This window comes from Pristiophorus japonicus, chromosome 6 (genome assembly GCF_044704955.1).
Source record: "Pristiophorus japonicus isolate sPriJap1 chromosome 6, sPriJap1.hap1, whole genome shotgun sequence".
Lineage (NCBI taxonomy): Eukaryota > Metazoa > Chordata > Chondrichthyes > Pristiophoridae > Pristiophorus > Pristiophorus japonicus.
The window spans coordinates 51,950,119-51,967,571 of record NC_091982.1 but is presented as its reverse complement, the minus strand read 5'-3'; the positions used below and the strand labels follow the sequence as shown (position 1 = coordinate 51,967,571).

The 17,453-nt window shown below is 44.1% G+C and overlaps 1 protein-coding gene across 1 annotated transcript in view; it reads left to right on the top strand.

The window, feature by feature from the left end:
* The window catches only part of radx (RPA1 related single stranded DNA binding protein), a 108,809-nt gene extending 91,972 nt beyond the window's left edge, over positions 1-16,837 (top strand). Inside the window, exons 15-17 of the mRNA XM_070882862.1 lie at positions 2,077-2,367; positions 5,709-5,894; positions 14,201-16,837. Of these exons, the coding sequence (XP_070738963.1) occupies positions 2,077-2,367; positions 5,709-5,894; positions 14,201-14,325 (602 nt within the window). The 3' untranslated portion in view covers positions 14,326-16,837. The remainder of the gene's footprint in view (positions 1-2,076; positions 2,368-5,708; positions 5,895-14,200) is intronic.
* The last annotated feature ends 616 nt before the right edge of the window (positions 16,838-17,453 follow it).

Sequence of the window (17,453 nt, the reverse complement as noted above, 5' to 3'; positions counted from 1 at the left end):
GCCTTGCCAGATTCTCCATGCTTCCCTCCCCCTCTGCTATCCTGCTGTAACCATTTACACCTCCCCTGCACCCACCTTCTGTTTCTAAACTTGCCCCATTACCGCCCCCCTTTTGCCTCGCACCATCACAGCCCTTCCCCCTTCCCCATTTGTTCTTTCTCTGCCCGCCCTTTTCCCCCGGCTCTGCCCTCGCTTAAAAGCCATTCATTACTTCAACATCTTCCCATTGTGACGACGGGTCATCAACCTAACCCGTTAACACACTCTCTCTCTCTCTCTCTCTCTCTCTCTGCACCTGCAACCTGACCCACTGAGCGTTTTCCAGCATTTTCTGTTTCAATCTCACTTGCCAGTGTTGCCTTCGGTGATTTACTGGTTGCAGCTGCTCTCGGGACGAATGTTTGCTGGAAATTAAACGGGGTATTTTGGGGTTAACATGCAAGATTGCAGCAACTAGTGCACAGGGTGACTGCTGTGTCTCTACCCACTCTATTACGGCAGTTTGTACATCGTAAAAAGTTGCAGTATATAATTCAGCGCTCATTTTAAAAGGGCGCTTGTCTTTGTCGAAGACTCTTCGCATCAAATCATTTTCCAATATCCGATTAACCCTTTAAGTACAAACGCTGGGACAATTAAGTTTATTTTCAAGCTTCAATCCGTTTTTTTTTTGTTCTCGCTCACTTTCTTCCTTCCTGAGAGTATGTATGGACTTCCTCACTGGGGTTACTCACTGGGGTTACATTCCACCCCACCGTGTATCGGTAAAAAAGAAAGTTTTGTGTTTATCTAGCACCTTTCACACCCTCGGGACCTCCCAAAGCGCTTTACAGCCAATGGGGTACTTGTGAATTGTGTTCACTGTTGTAGTGTAGGAAACGCGGCAGCCAATTTGTGCACAGCAAGCTCCCACAAACAACAATGAGATAAAGGACCAGATAATCTGTTTTTGGTGATGTTGGTTCAGGGATAAATATTGGCCAGGACAGTAGTGTAATAGGATCTTTTACATCCCCCCCGGTGCCCTGGCCAATATCTGTGGCTGCCGCGTTTCCTACGTTACAACAATGACTACACTTCAAAAGGACTTCATTGGCTCGAAAGCACTTTGGGACGTCCTTAAGGCACTATATAAATGTAAGTCTTTTCAATTTTTTTCTTTATATAGGATTAAAACCTAACTGAGTACAAGTTACAAAGCAAAATCTGGTTTATGCATCTTTCATCACAAGAATAAGGATGATCAGCTTAGCAATAACTGGGAAACTCTCATCTTAATATCAACCAGCACCTCTCATCCTGTTACTTACACTGTATCGTTTTTTAAATTCCATTTTTGCTTAATATACTCTGTCTTGTGAGCATCATCATCATAGGCAATCCCTCAAAATCGAGGAACACTTGCTTCCACTCTAAAAGTGAGTTCTTCGGTGACTGTACAGTCCAATACGGGAATTACAGTCTCTGTCACAGGTGGGAAAGACAGTCGTTGAAGGAAAGGGTGGGTGGGGAGTCTGGTTTGCTGCACGCTTCTTCCGCTGCCTGCACTTGTTTTGTGCATGCTCTCGGTGACGAGACTCGAGGTGCTCAGCGCCCTCCCGGATGCACTTTCTCCACTTAGGGCGGTCTTTGGCCAGGGACTCCCAGGTGTCGGTAGGGATGTTGCACTTTATCAGGGAGGCTTTGAGGGTGTCCTTGAAACGTTTCCTCTGCCCACCTGGGGCGCTTGCCATGTAGGAGTTCCGAGTAAGCAAATGGGCTGCATCATAGGCACTCCCTCGGAATCGAGGAAGACTTGCTTCCACTCCTGAAGTGAGTTCTTTGGTGGCTGAACAGCTGCACAACACAGGTGAAAGATCAATCACTGGCAGAGGGACAAAAGTGAATATCTTACCTAATGTTTCAGGCAGCACATGACTGGAACTTGTAGTCTGCGCTGTGGGGCATCTTGACATATCCGGGGAAGATTCATAGTTTTTTTCCACAAATATGCAGGAGCATTGTGAGGTTGTGGTTCAAAACAAATGTTGCGTGGGTGAAAGGTTTGTTTGTGATTGATTTTCGTTGCCGTTTCAGATGAACAAGGAAGATGTGAAGCCAAGACTTCTGCTAATGGCACCTCTCAATATACATGGGAAAGCACAACATGGCCAGAGATCAGAGAGCACCTGTCAGAGCACTTGGACTTGGGTGAGCTCCTTCCCGAGAGCATTCCACGAAAATTTGACTATAAACATAGAGACTTCCTGATGCGGCAATCTAACCTTCAGGCTGCAGAGTGCAGGCCCATTACAGCCACCTCCAAGATGAACCTTCAGTGCTTTGGATCTACATGTAACCATGGCTACTACAGTATGACCATAGTTGGTACGTACAGGTACACAAGTGTAAAGATTGCGTTATACAGACCTACCTCGGCTGCTCGATAATAATATGCACTGTGTCACACACGGCTCATTGGTAACACACTCGCCTCTGAGTCAGAAGGTTGAGAGTTCAAGTCCCACTCCAAGGACTTGAGCACATTAATCTAGGCTGACACTCTAGTGCAGTGCTGAGGGAGTGCTGCACTGTCGGAGGTGCCGTCTTTCGAATGAGACGTTAAACTGAGGCTTGCTCAGGTGGATGTAAAAGATCCTATTTTGCAGAAGAGCAGGGGAGTTATCCCTGGTGCCTGAGCCAATATTTTTACAGCTCAACCTTAAAAAAACATGATCTGGCACGAAATAAATGCAGAAATTTATTTTCTTTTACATGCCTTTTTAAAAAAAAAAAGCTATTCTGTAATTATTTTTTACTTAAATGTTGCAGTGATGTGGTGGCTTTGTTCCTAACCTAAGCCTCCTTAACGATGGGGAGTTGACTGTGAGGTTGTTTTGTTGACATTAAATTTATGAGGTCCGAATCGAGGTCTTTAAAATTATGAAAGGTTTTGATAGAGTGGATAGAGAGAGTAGATACAGAGAGAATGTTTCCACTTCTGAGGAAGAGCCTAAGTAGAGGCCATCAATATAAGATAGTCACCAAGAAATCCAACAGCGAATTAAGGAGAAACTTCTTTCCCCAGAGAGTGGTGAGAATGTGGAACTTGCTGCCACAGGGAGTGGTTGAAGCGAATAGCATTTAAGGGGAGGCTAGACAAGCATATGAGGGAGAAGGGAATAGAGGATTATGCTGATAGAGTTAGATGAGGAAAGACGGATAGAGGCTCGAGTGGAGCATAGACGCCGGCATGGACTGGTTGGGCCGAATGGCCGGCTTTTGTACCGTATATCCTGTGTAATCCTATGTAAATGAAATTAAGTGGCAATTGACAAATACATTGTTGGGAAATGCAGCTTTATTATCACAGTGGGATTTGGCAACTTAGATTTGTGTCATACTCCTCACATGCAGAAAGGTGTTTAAAAGAAACCTGTTGAGAGGGAAATTGGTGGAGATCAAAGAGAGGGAAAAAAGAGAAAGTGGAGAAGGGTTGGCGTATAAAAGCAGAGAAGTCCTGCTGCAGCTGTTCAGGGCATTGGTGAGACCACGCCTGGAGTACTGCATACAGTTTTGGTCTCCTTATTTAAGGAGGGATTATATTTGCTTTGGAGGCAGTTCAGGGAAGTTCACAAGGTTGATTCCTGAGATGAAGGGGTTGTCTTATGAAGAAAGGTTGAGCAGGTTGGGCCTATACTCATTCGAGTTTAGAAGACTGAGAGGTGATCTTATTGAAATGTATAAGATTCTGAGGGAGCTTGACAGGGTAGATGTAGGGAGGATGTTTCCCCACGTGGGGGAATCTAGAACTAGGGGGCATTGTCTCAGAATAAGGGGTCACCCATTTAAAATGGAAATGAGGAAGAATTTCTTCTCTGAGGGTCATGAATCTTTGGAATTCTCTACCGCAGGGAGCTATGGAGGCTGGGTCATTGAATATATTTAAAGTGGAGATAGACAGATTTTTGAACGCTAAGGGTTCTGGGGAGAGGGCTGGGAAGTGGAGTTGAGGCCAAGATCAGATCAGCCATGATCTTATTGAATGGCGAAGCAGCTCGAGGGGCCAGATGATCTACTCCTGCAGCTATTTCTTATGTTCTTATGTTCTTTCTTCCACTTGTGTTTATCGAGCTTACCCTTAAATGCATCGATACTATTCATCTCAACTATTCCTTGTGGTAGTGAGTTCCAGATTCTAACTGCACTCTGGATAAAGAACTTTCTCCATTAGTGACTATCTTATATTTATGACCTCTAGCTTTGGTCACCCCCAGAAGTGGAAATATTTTCTCCACTTTTACCTGATCAAACCCTTTCATAATCTTAGAAGACCTCCTCTACCATCTCACCTCTCAGCCTTCTCTTTCTGAGGAAAAGTGACCCAGGCTGTTCAGTCTTTCCTGGTGGTTATTGACCTCAGCTCTGGTATCATCCTTGATACTTCTTGGTTAGTTGGCAGTGTGGGTACCACCATTTATATGTTTCACTCAGTGGGAGGACACACCTCAAGCAGCCCAAATATTTGAATCTTTGGAGTCCATATGGTGAAACTTCAGAGGCTGGGTGTAGCTTCAACTTTTTTTCATACTGAAAATCAATTTTAATGCATGTAATGGGAACAGTTAATGTTCGCAGGAGGTTTCAAAGGAGTAAAGTCTGACTGAGCATCCAGTCTGCCTTCAGCCAGTAAACAATAACAAAAACTTGGATTTATATAGCCCCCTTAACGTAGTGAAATGTCCAAATACATTTCTCAAGAGTATTATGAGACCAAAAAGTAAAGATTTGACACCGAGCCACATAAGGAGAAATTAGGGCAGGCGACCAAAAGAGGTAGGTTTTAAGGAGTGTCTTGAACGAGGAAAGTGAGGTAGAGAGGCAGAGAGGTTGAGGGAGGGAGTTCCAGAGCTTGGGGCCTCAGCAACGGGAGGCAAGGCCGCCAATTGTTGAGCAATTATAATCGGGGATGCTCAAGCGGTCAGAATTAGAGGAGCGCGGACCTCTGCGGGGGTTGTGGGGCTGGAGGAGATTACAGAGCTAGGGAGGGACGAGGCCTTGGAGAGATTTGAAAACAAGGATGAGAATCTTGAAATCGAGGCGTTGCATAACTGTGAGCTAAAGTAGGTCAGCAAGCACAGGGGTGATGGGTGAGCGGGACTTGGTGCAAGTTAGGACACGGGCAGCCGAATTTTGGATCGCCTCTAGTTTACGTAGGGTAGAATGTGGGAGGCCAGCCAGGAGTGTGCTGGAATAGTCAAATGTAGAGCAGATCCCACCGCTGGCAACAACTATTTACATGTCGACCATAGGTTTGCTCTCTCACACAGCATGGGGGGACATCAGGCACGCTTTTCCTGGCACGCTTGCTCCTTGTCTCAATTTGCACATAATACACGCAGGAAAAACTCAACTCATTGAGGTCCCAATTAAATGACGGCCCAGAAATGATTTTCAATGGGTTGACACCTCTGCTAATACAACAGAGAGAGGAATGTCAAACAGGTTATGCATTCAAGCACAAGAATCTAATGGTATAATTTCAGGGCCATATATTGAATTGGCCATTTTCTAGAAGGTATTTGCTTATTCAGTTTGTCTGATATCTTCTTTGATAGATGTGAGGTTTGTGGCAAATAGACTGATATGTTGGGGTATTACAGGTTGCACGAATCAGCAGATAATTTTGACGTGTCTGTAATAAGTGTACGATTGCTGTTCTGATACAGGTGTCAATCACCAGGTAGCAGTTGACGTTGTGTTTCTACCGGCCATGATGAGTCATAAAGGTCACCGCATGTTGGGTCTATCAATGGACGTTCATGATAACACACTAGCCTCCATTATGGCCAGTGGTTATATTTGCGACGAAGAGACCACCGATAATCACCAAAAGCAGATGTCTTCATCTCCGGGTAAGAACTGTGTCCTCAGCCAAATCACGGTACTGAACTGAATAAACTGCTTCACGTGACTTAATCAGTTGGCATTCGTCTTGTAGCACTGATGTGCGATATTTGAACCAGCTCCTGTCCGCCTGCATCGTTAAACTAAACCTTTAGTCATCAGCCATGACTCAATGGGTAGCACTCTCGCCTTGAGCACAAAATCCACGCTGACACTCCAGTGCAGTGCTGAGAGAGTGCTGCACTTTCAGATAAGTAACTTAAGAAATAAGAGCAGGAGTAGGCCATTTGGTTCCTCGAGACTGCTCCACCATTCAATGAGATTATGGCTGATCTCCCACCTTAACTCAACTTTCCCACCCTACCCCCATATGCCTTGATTCCCTTAATATCCAAAAATCTGTATCACGGACGTAACAAACAGGGTAGATAAAGGGGAACCAGTAGATGTGATGTATTTGGACTTCCAGAAGGCATTTGATAAGGTGCCACATAAAAGGTTACTGCACAAGATAAAAGTACACAGGGTTGGGGGTAATATATTAGCATGGATAGAGGATTGGCTAACTAACAGAAAACAGAGAGTCGGGATAAATGGTTCATTCTCGGGTTGACAATCAGTAACTAGTGGGGTGCCACAGGGATCAGTGCTGGGACCCCAACTATTTGCAATCTATTCACGACTTGGAAGAAAGGATCGAGTGTAACGTAGCCAAGTTTGCTGGCGATACAAAGATGGGAGGAAAAGCAATGTGTGAGGAGGATACAAAACCTGCAAAAGGACATAGACAGGCTAAGTGAGTAGGCAAAAATTTGGCAGATGGAGTATAATGTTGGAAAGTGTGAGGTCATGCACTTTGGCAGAAAAAATCGAAGAGCGAGTTATTATTTAAATGGAGAAAAATTTCAAAATGCCGCAGTACAGTGGGACCTGGAGGTACTTGTGCATGAAACACAAACAGTTAGTATGCAGGTACAGCAAGTGATCAGGAAGGCCAATGGAATCTTGGCCTTTATTGCAAAGGGGATGGAGTATGAAAGCAGGGAAGTCTTGCTGCAGTTATACAGGGTATTGGTGAGGCCACACCTGGAATACTGCGTGCAGTTTTTGTTTCCATATTTAAGAAAGTATATACTTGCTTTGGAGGCAGTTCAGAGAAGGTTCACTTGGTTGATTCCAGAGATGAGGGGGTTGACTTATGAGGAAAGGTTGAGTAGGTTGGGCCTCTATTCATTCGAATTCAGAAGAATGAGAGTTGATCTTATCGAAGCGTATAAGATTATGAGGGAGCTTGACTAGGTGGATGCAGAGAGGATGTTTCCACTGATGGGAGAGACTAGAACTAGGGGGCATAATCTTAGAATAAGGGGCCCCTCATTTAAAACTCAGATGAGGAGGAATTTCTTCTCTGAGGGTTGTAAATCTGTGGAATTCGCTGCCTCAGAAAGTTGTGGAAGCTGGGACATTGAGTAAATTTAAGTCAGAGATAGACAGTTTCTTAACCGATAAGGGAATAAGGGGTTATGGGGAGCAGGTAGGGAAGTGGACCCGAGTCCATGATCGGATCAGCCATGATCATAGTAAATGGCAGACTCAAGGGGCGCTACGGCCTACTTTTGCTCCTACTTCTTATATTCTTATGATCTCTATCTTGAATATACTCAATGACTGAGCCTTGACAGCCGTCTGGGGTAGAGAATTCCAATGATTCACAACACTGAGTGAAAAAAATTCTCCTCATCTCAGTCCTAAATGGCCGAACCCTTATTCTGAGACTGTGATCCCTGGTTCTAGAATTTACAGCCAGGGGAAACATCGTCCTTGCATCTGTCCCTGTCAAGCCCTGTAAGAATTTTGTATGTTTCAATTAGATCACCTCTCATTCTTCTAAACTCTAAGGAATATAGGCCTCGTCTACTCAATCTTTCCTCGTAGGACAATCGCCCCATCCCAGGGATCAGTCTGGTGAACCTTCATTGCATTCCCTCTATGGCAAGTATATTCTTCCTTAGATAAGGAGACCAAAACTCTGCACAATACTCCAGGTGCAGTTTCACCAGGGCCCTATATAATTGCAGTAAGACATCATTACTCTTATACTCGGTGTCAGCTGTGGTTCAGTGGGTAGCACACTCACCTCTGAGTCAGAAGATTGTGGGTTCAAGTCCCACTCCAGGAACTTGAGTGCATAAATCTAGGCTGACAATCCAGTGCAGTGCTGAGGGAGTGCTGCACTGCTGGAGGTGCTGTCTGTCAATAAGACGTAAAACCGAGGCCCTGACTGCCCACTCAGATGGATGTAAAAGACCCCATAGCACTATTTCAAAGAAGAGCAGGGGAATTCTCTCCTGGCCAATATTTATTCCTCAATCAACATGACAAAAACAGATTATCACATTGCTGTTTGTGGGAGCTTGCTGTGCGCAAGTTGGCTGCCGCATTTCCCAGATTACAACAGTGACTACACTTCAAAACTACTTCATTGGCTGTAAAGCGCTTTGAAACGTCTGTAATTATAAAATCCTCTTCTGCGCAGGGAAAGGCGCTATATAAATGCAAGTCTTTCTTTATTTAAAGTCTTTTTCCTCAAATCCTCTTGTAATAAAGGCCAACATGCCATTTGCTTTCTTAATTGCTTGCTGAACCTGCATGTTAACCTTCAGTAATTCGCATACAAGGACACCCAGGTCCCTCTGAACACCAACATTTCCCATCTGTTGGATAAGACGTTAAACCGAGGCCACGTCTGCCCTCTCATATCGATGTAAAAGATCTCACGGCACTATTCGAAGAAGAGCAGGGGAGTTCTCCCCGGTGTCCTCGCCAGCATTTATCCCTCAGCCAACATCACCAAAGCAGATTATCTGGTCATTATCACAATGCTGTTTGTGGGAGCTTGCTGTGCGCAAATTGGCTGCCATGTTTCCCACATTACATCAGTGACAACACGTCAAAAAGTACTTCATTGGCTGCAAAGCGCTTTGGGATGTCCCGAAGTCATGAAAGGTGATATACAAATGTAAGCTGTTTCTTTGATAATCGTTATCCAGTTTTATAAATTACTGGGATATGGGCATCGCTGGCAAGGCCAGCATTTACTGCCCGTCTCTAATTTCCCTGGAGAAGGTGGTGGTGAGCCGCCGCCCTAAACCCCTGCAGTTCATGAGGTGAAGGTGCTCCCACAGTGCTGTTAGTGAGGGAGTTCCAGGATTTTGACCCTGCGATGATGAAGGAACGGCCGATATTCTTCCAAGTAAGGATGGTGTATATCTTGGAGGGTAACGTGGAGATGATGGTGTTTCCATGCCCTTGTCCTTCTCGGCGGTAGAAGTGATGTTGAAGAAAAATTGTACAAATCACTTTTTTATTCTGATTGAAGAATTGAAATGTAGATCATTTTTAAATAGACGGTGGGTTCTGTGGGGATTGTTGCAGGTGTTCTGACAGATATAAATAGCGTTGTACTGGGGGCGGGAGGCGGATTTCAAACATCTCTGGTGGCCTTATCCCCGTGTGTGAGGTGTATCTGGAAGGGAACATCAGCCAGAGTTCCTGCTCAGAAGAAAAAGGATTTTATAATTGCTACCCAGTGACCTCCCACTGGGAATATAGACGTCTGTGTAGAACAGGATCTGCCTCAGCTGTGATCTGCAAAAACAAAAACTCGCATTTATAATCTGCCTTTAAAGTGGAAAATATCTTGAGGTATTTTACGAGGGAATAAAGGAGCAAATGCTGAGTCATGGGGAGGGGGAAGGGGGCGGGGGAGAAGGTGACTGAAGGCTTGGTTGAAAAGCAATGGTTGAGGAGGTTTTCAAAGGTGGAGAGAGAAGTTAGGGAGGGAATGGGAGTGGGACTGAGGCAGCTTATGGCTGAGGGCACCAATGATGGAGTGAAGGAATGGGGGAAAGCACACAAGACTAGAGACCGTTGACCAAGGAATTGCTGGAGGGAGGTTTTGGAGATAAGAGGGGATAAAGAAGGCTTTGAAGATGAGCTTTGAATTCATTGTTTTAAATTCATTGCATGACCTATTTCTTTGACCAAGCTTTTGATCACCTCTCCGAATGTCTCCTCCTTTGATTCGCTGTCAGTTTGTTGTCTGATTACACTCCTGTGACATGCCTCAGGACGTTTTATTAGGTTAAAAGCAAACACATTCATTCATGGGATGTGGGCGTCGTTGGCAAGGCCAGCATTTATTGCCCATCCCTAAATGCCCTTGAGAAGGTGGTGGTGAGCTGCCTTCTTGAACCGCTGCAGTCCGTGTGGTGAAGGTCTTATTCTAGTTTCCAGTAGCGGTTTGGTACAACTGAGTGGCTTGCTAGGCCGTTTCAGAGAGCAGTTAAGAGTCAACCACATTGGTGTGGGTCTGGAGTCACATGTCGGCCAGACCGGGTAAGGGCGACAGATTTCTGTCCCTAAAGGACCAGATGGGATTTTACGACAATCTGGTAGTTTCATGGTCACCATTACTGATACTAACTTTTTATTCCAGATTTTATTTAATTAACTGAATTAATATTCCCCAGCTGCCCGTGGTGGAATATGAACTCACTTCTCTGGATCATTAGTCCAGGTCTCTGGATCACTGGTCCAGTAACATAACCACTATGCTACCGTACCCTAAGTTGTTGCATAAAATTCCTGGTCCCTTGGGTGACAGTTTAAGTGACAAGTGGTAGAATTTTAACTGAAGATTTTGCGGTTCTGGCAATAAGCAAGCAAGAAGACAAAGGGCTAGAAATTAGCCAGCCTAACGCACGTTTTAACGTGATTTTTTTCGTGTTAAAACTGCTTTTTTATCCTTGAAATATTCTTCACAAAATTGCCCAAAGTTTAAGAACGGCGTTTTCAAAATATCGCCATTTTCCAGATCGCCATACGTTAAAAATAGCAACGCCTAAATTTGGCCATTTGTTGAACCCGTACTCGGGTCAAAAAACAACGCATGGAAAACACAGGCGTTGCAGCCTGAAAAACATCGGAAAGAAAGACCGACAGAAAAGGTAAATTGAAGTTTTTTTTAAATTTCAGCGATTCATTTCTTAAGGTTAATTGTGAATGTTTTCTGTTTTTTTTTATTTTTGCAAAAAATGTTTGTGTTTTCTCCTCTGTATTTTTGGCAATATTGGCCTAGCGGTAAAGTTAGAGAGGACGGCGGTATCCAACACGATTCCTCCAGTAATGTTGTTTTTTAACGACAGGTATTTTTTGGCCAAATTTACCCCGTTAAAAATGGCAAAATTTTTATTCTTATTTCTTTACAAAAATGACATTGGTCCAGAAATCCCGTTCGGCTGCTTCCCGCGGGCGATCGAGGGAAAAACTTAAAAAAGATGCGCACCTGCCTGTTCCTGCTGCGCCCACGCGAGATCCCAGTCCGGAGGCCTCCACTGACTGCGCGTCGCAACGCGTGCACATCAGGATGTGCGCAGGGCAGGAGCTGCAGTCACATGGCTCTGGGCAGCCAATCAGGTATAGTATGTTCTCATTCATAATAATAGGAACTCCGTAAGTTGGACTTCCCATTATTATGAATGAGAACCCCCCACAAACACACAAAACATTAATAAAAAATATAGAAAAAATATACCACATATTTTTATTAATTTAAATTAGTTATTTATGTATTATAAAAAAAAATATTTTTCCGATTTAAAAAAAAAATGTAATTATGGTTTAAAATTAATTTATCGTAGTGGGGAGGGTTTTTAACAATAAAATGTGTTTTTTAAATTTTTGTTTATAATGTTTTTGTGTATTTTAAAACTCTTGCGCCTGTAAAAGTAGACTATGCGCCTGTTTTTATCAGGTGCAAGAGTTTTCAGAATATGCACTGGGCAAGATATGGGTAAGTACCGCAATTTTGCCCTTGCAAATGTCCTGGATGTGGAGTTGGATTGGATCTGTCAAGCACATGCGCATTGTGCGCTGAAAACCGGCTTTTGCGATGCCTTCCCAGGTCCGTAGACACTCAGTACGGATCCGGGAGGCTGGAATTTCTGGGCCATTATTCATCAAATAACGACAGGCTGGGGAATTTCTCGCCCAAAGAGCTCCATGCTTCAGAGTGCTGTAGGTGACGTTGAAGCTGCAATTGGCAGCTCTGCTGTGAGATCGTGGCTACAGGGCAGAGATTTCTCTGTTGCACTGGGGCATAAAGCATTGCCTGAGTGGAGAACCGACAGGAAACTTGGGCATGACTGATGTGCAGAAATGCGGGCGTGCTGTTTTGCAGGTGCACTTGTTTTGTTAAAGCATCATCTGATTGCTTTAAACTCAAGCACTGAAGAGGAGAATATGTCCCAGCAGATTGGAAAACTGCAAATGTAATGTCCCTATTCAAAAAAGGAGGCAGACAAAAAGCAGGAAACTATAGACCAGTTAGCCTAACATCTCTGGTTGGGAAAATGTCGGAGTCCATTATTAAAGAAGCAGTAGCAGGACATTTGGAAAAGCAAAATTCAGTCAGGCAGTGTTAGCATGGATTTATGAAGGGGAAGTCATGTTTGACAAATTTGCTGGAATTCTTTGAGGATGTAACAAACAGGGTGGATAAATGGGCACCAGTGGATGTGGTGTATTTGGACTTCCAGAAGGCATTTGACAAGGTGCCACACAGAAGGTTACTGCACAAGATAAAAGTTCATGGGGTTGGGGGTAATATATTAGCATGGATAGAAGATTGGCTAACTAACAGAAAACAGAGTCGGGATAAATGGTTCATTCTCTGGTTGGCACGAGTGGGGTGCCGCAGGGATCAGTGCTGGGACCCCAACTATTTACAATCTTTAACAACAACTTGAAAGAAGGGACTGAGTGTAACGTAGCCAAGTTTGCTGACGATACAAAGATGGGAGGAAAAGCAATGTGTGAGGAGGACACCAAAAATCTGCAAAAGGACATAGACAGGCTAAGTGAGTGGGCAAAAATTTAGCAGATGGAATTATAAGGTTGGAAAGTTGGAAGGTGTTGCACTTTGGCAGAAAAATACAAAGATTAAGTTATTATTTAAATGGAGAAAGATTGCAAAGTGCTGCAGTACAGTGGGACCTGGGGGTACTTGTGCATGAAACACAGAAGGATAGTATGCAGGTACAGCAAGTGATCAGGAAGGCCAATGGAATCTTGGCCTTTATTGCAAAGGGGATGGAGTATAAAAACAGGGAAGTCTTGCTACAGCTGTACAAGGTATTGGTTAGGCCACATCTGGAATACTGCGTGCAGTTTTGATTTCCATATTTACGAAAGGATATGCTTTCTTTGGAGGCAGTTCAGAGAAGGTTCACTAGGTTGATTCCGGAGATGAGGGGGTTGACTTATGAGGAAAGGTTGAGTAGGTTGGGCCACTACTCATTGGAATTCAGAAGAATGAGAGGTGATCTTATCGAAACGTATAAGATTATGAGGGAGCTTGACAAGGTGGAAGCAGAGAGGATGTTTCCACTGATAGGGGAGACTAGAACTAGAGGACATGATCTTAGAATAAGGGGCCGCCCATTTAAAACTGAGATGAGGAAAAATTTCTTCTCTCAGAGGATTGTGAATCTGTGGAATTCGTTGCTTCAGAGAGCTGTGGAAGCTGGGACATTAAATAAATTTAAGGCAGAAATAGACAGGTCCTTAAATGATAAGAAGATAAGGGGTTATGGGGAGCGGGCAGGGAAGTGGAGCTGAGTCCATGATCAGATCAGCCATGATCTTATTGAATGGCGGAGCAGGCTCGAGGGGCCGTATGGCCTACTCCTGCTCCTATTTCTTATGTTCTTACGTACAGGAATCGAAGGGTTTTCAGACGATTTAACTTCCCAGACAGAATTTGTATCTTATCACAGAACCTCACAGCACATAAGGAGGCCATTTAGCTTATTGGCCTGTGCCAGCTCTTTGAAAGAGCTACCCAATTAGTCCCACTCCCCTGCCCTTTCCCCGTAGCCCTGCAAATCTTTCCAAGTATTTATCCAGTTCCCTTTTGAAAGTTACTATTGCATCTTCTTCCACCGCCCTTTCAGGCCGCGCATTTCAGATCACAATGACTTGCTGCGTAAAAGAAATTCTCCTCATGTCGCCTCTGGTTCTTTTGTCAATTATCTTAAATCTGTGTCCTCTGGTTACCGACTCTCCTGCCATTGGAAACCACTTTCTCCTTATCCCTCATCATTTTGAACGCGAGAATCCTTTTGCAGATAAAGTGCTTTGAAGAGGATTTTGTAAGTTGAATGTTGACGCTCGGGGGCTTGCTTGGTGCTTAGATTGACATGTGGAACATTGTTATGAAACACTAAGAATCTTTTGTATTATTCCCTTACAGATCAGATTGTAAGGACAGCAGCTGACCTGGACAGCCTGCACGTCATCTGTGTCCTCGATATATGCCATCATGCCGGGGACAAGTCTGAAGTGATTTTAAACAAAATATACAAAGGGACGGACTGAAATCATCCGTGACCATTTTACCAACTGCATTTCAACAATATCCATTTGCCATTCATAGATTCTGGATTTCGATCCGTACATCCCTTTCCAACAACTGCCTCAGAGTGACAATGTCAAGACGCATGCTCTGCGGTAAATATTTGCGATAATAGATCATTTTTCATCAGTGGATGTGTTCGTATTTAACTCTCAAATAAACTTCTGGAATAAATGCAGTCTCCTGGCATGAATTGGAACAAAGGCGAGTTTTGAGCTGCACCTTTTCACAGCAGTGAGATCTATTCAATCACTGTGCACTGAGAAACATCATGGTAATAGTCAGCTGAAACTGAACTCTCTGCTCTCGATTAGGGGAGTTTCCTCTTAATGGTTCTCACCTCCTTATCTTATTGTACCTCACTGATGAACTGATTGGGAAAACTAAATTCGAGACATTTTTATGCTGACACCTGATTTCAAACCCAGCTCTGTATTTTTGGAGTTTTCTCTCTTGCTGATTGAGCTGCCTTTGTGTTGGCAGCACAGGCTGGACAAAGCAGAGGTTGTGTCCTCTGCCCACCTCCTCATCCTCCAAAACCTCTCCACCGTCTACCTAAGACTCGAGTCGGGAGTGTGCTGCAGTACTCACCACTTGCCTGGATGGTTGCAGCCGCAGCAACCCTCGAGAGTCTCGTCACCATTCAGCACAAACCAGTCCGCTTGATTGATTACCTGCGACTGCACTCGGTATCCACCAGCGCACCGCGGCTGCAATATCTACAACTCGGCAAACTCACGTCAGCACCACCTCCCAGCCATCGGATCTCCACCACAAAGAGCAGAAATCCGATGGGAACACCGTCACCTCCAAGTGCCGCCCCCCCCCCCCCCCCACCTCCGATGTGCACGCCCTCCTGACTGGGATATATATCTCCATTCCTTCACCATTGTTGGGTCCAAATCCTGGAATTCTCTATCTAACGAGCATGGTGGGAGCACGAGGAATGCAGCGGTTCAAGGAGAAAGGCTCACCATTGCCCTCTCTGGGCAACAAAGAACGGCCAACAAACGTGGCCCGGCCCCATTGCCAACGTCCCATCAACAAATGAAAAGTCAAAGCAGCCACGAGACAACCCAACTAGAATTCAGCCCCCACTTACTGCATTGTGGTGATCTGCGATGGGAAATCTTGGGAAGGAAGGATTTAAAAATCAATTTCAAATGAAAAATGGATGTAGTATTCAGCATGTTTGTTATTCATGCTGTTTTTTTTTTAAACTTTTTTGGTCATTGTTTTCTGAAGGTCCAATGCCAGTAACAACAGCAACTTTATTTATATAGTGCCTTAAATCTCAATACGCTTCGCAGGAGTATTATGAGATTTTAAAAATTGACTCAGAGCCGCATAAGTAGAAATTAGGGCAGGTGACCAAAGGCTTGGTCAAAGAGGTAGCTTTTAAGAAGCGTCTTGAAGGAGGAAAGAGAGTTAGTGAGGTGGAGAGGTTTAGGGAGGAAGTTCCGGAGCTTGGGGCTCAGGCAACAGAAGGCGCGGCCACCAATGGTTGAGCGATTATAATCAGAGATGCTCAAGAGGGCAGAATTAGAGGAGCGCACATATTTTGGGGGGGTTGTGGGGCTGGAGGAGATAACAGAGATAGAGAGGGGTGAGGCCATGGAGGGATTTGAAAATAAGGATGAGAATTTTGAAATCAAGACTTTGCTTAACCGGAAGCCAGTGTAGGTCAGTGAGCACAGGGGTGATGGGTGAGCGGGACTTGTTCGGACATGGGCAGTAAGTGTCAGGTGATGGTGTAGTATGTGAGAGCTTGACCTCAGCAAGCTGACAATCGCCATGTGCTTTTGGTCACCCCTGTTTACAACGATGGAAAAGTGAAGTCGAGAAGATGTATTGCTATCTTTGACTTTCTGAAATGCACCAAAACATTTTTTTTAAACTTGAGATATTTACAGTGCCAAGTCGAATGATATATTAATTCAGCTCCTGTTTATTTTTTATAACTGAGGTGTAAAATTTACCACTGTGACCCAGAACCCACATACGTAGCTCTGCGTTTGCGTCTGTGTGTAGCAGTTTAAAGGAGTGGAGATTGGCCAGGAATCCAATGACTCTGTAAGATGCACTGCCTCTGATTTTGATTCCAGGATGAGATCTGGCCCAGCCAAAGTTGCACTTACTTGAAGCCAAGACTGATTTGGTATGCGCGCTTTGCAAAGCTAATACTGGCAATCAGTCAGCAGTTACTTTAATCTCTTTTCGATCATCTCTTTGCAAGTACATATTGGATATTATTGAGTCTGACAGTGCCCTGAACTATTAATCAAGCAGTCTTAGAAGAAGGGAGGAATACGGATGTTGGATTTTAATGTAAATCTATTAAATCTGACATCTGATTAAATCTAAAACATGGCATTATAGTGTGTGGGTGTGTAACTCCTCATTAAGTTAGATCTGATTTACTTATAATCAAAAGCAAAATACTGCAGATGCTGGAATCTGAAATAAAAACAGAAAATGCTGGAAATCTCAGCGGGTCAGGCAGCATCTGTGGAGAGAGTAACAGAGTTAACGTTTCATATTGATGACCCTTTACCATTTCAATTTGGCCCATCATCCCTTTTGTCTCTCTAATCTCTCCTGCCTTCCACCCTATCAGATCTTCCCTTTTGTTCTTTCTTCCCCTCCCCCTTTCAGTGCTCCTTAAGAATGTTCTTTTCAAACATTCGCCAGTTCTGACGAAGGGTCATCGACCTGAAACGTTAACTCTGTTTTTCTCTCCACATGTGCTGCCTGACCCGCTGAGATTTCCGACATTTTCTGTTTGTATTACTAATAATCAAATTTGAGTTTATCTCTAGTAGTTTCAAATAACTTTGCTGTGTTTCATCCTCTTGAAGAAGCAACCTGTTCTCAATGAGGGAATTCTGGAGCAAAACCAATTGCAACCAAACGCAGAAGTTGCGAATGGCCAGGGCAAAGGTTGTAGTCGCCTTGCTTTTACAATAGGCCATTCATTCAGCCCAGCGGCTTTTTACTTCACAAATGAGGTGTAAGATTTAGTAACGCAATCCAGTCTCGATCTTCGTAACTCTGAACTTGTGTATGTGTGCACATCAAATGCACAACACGA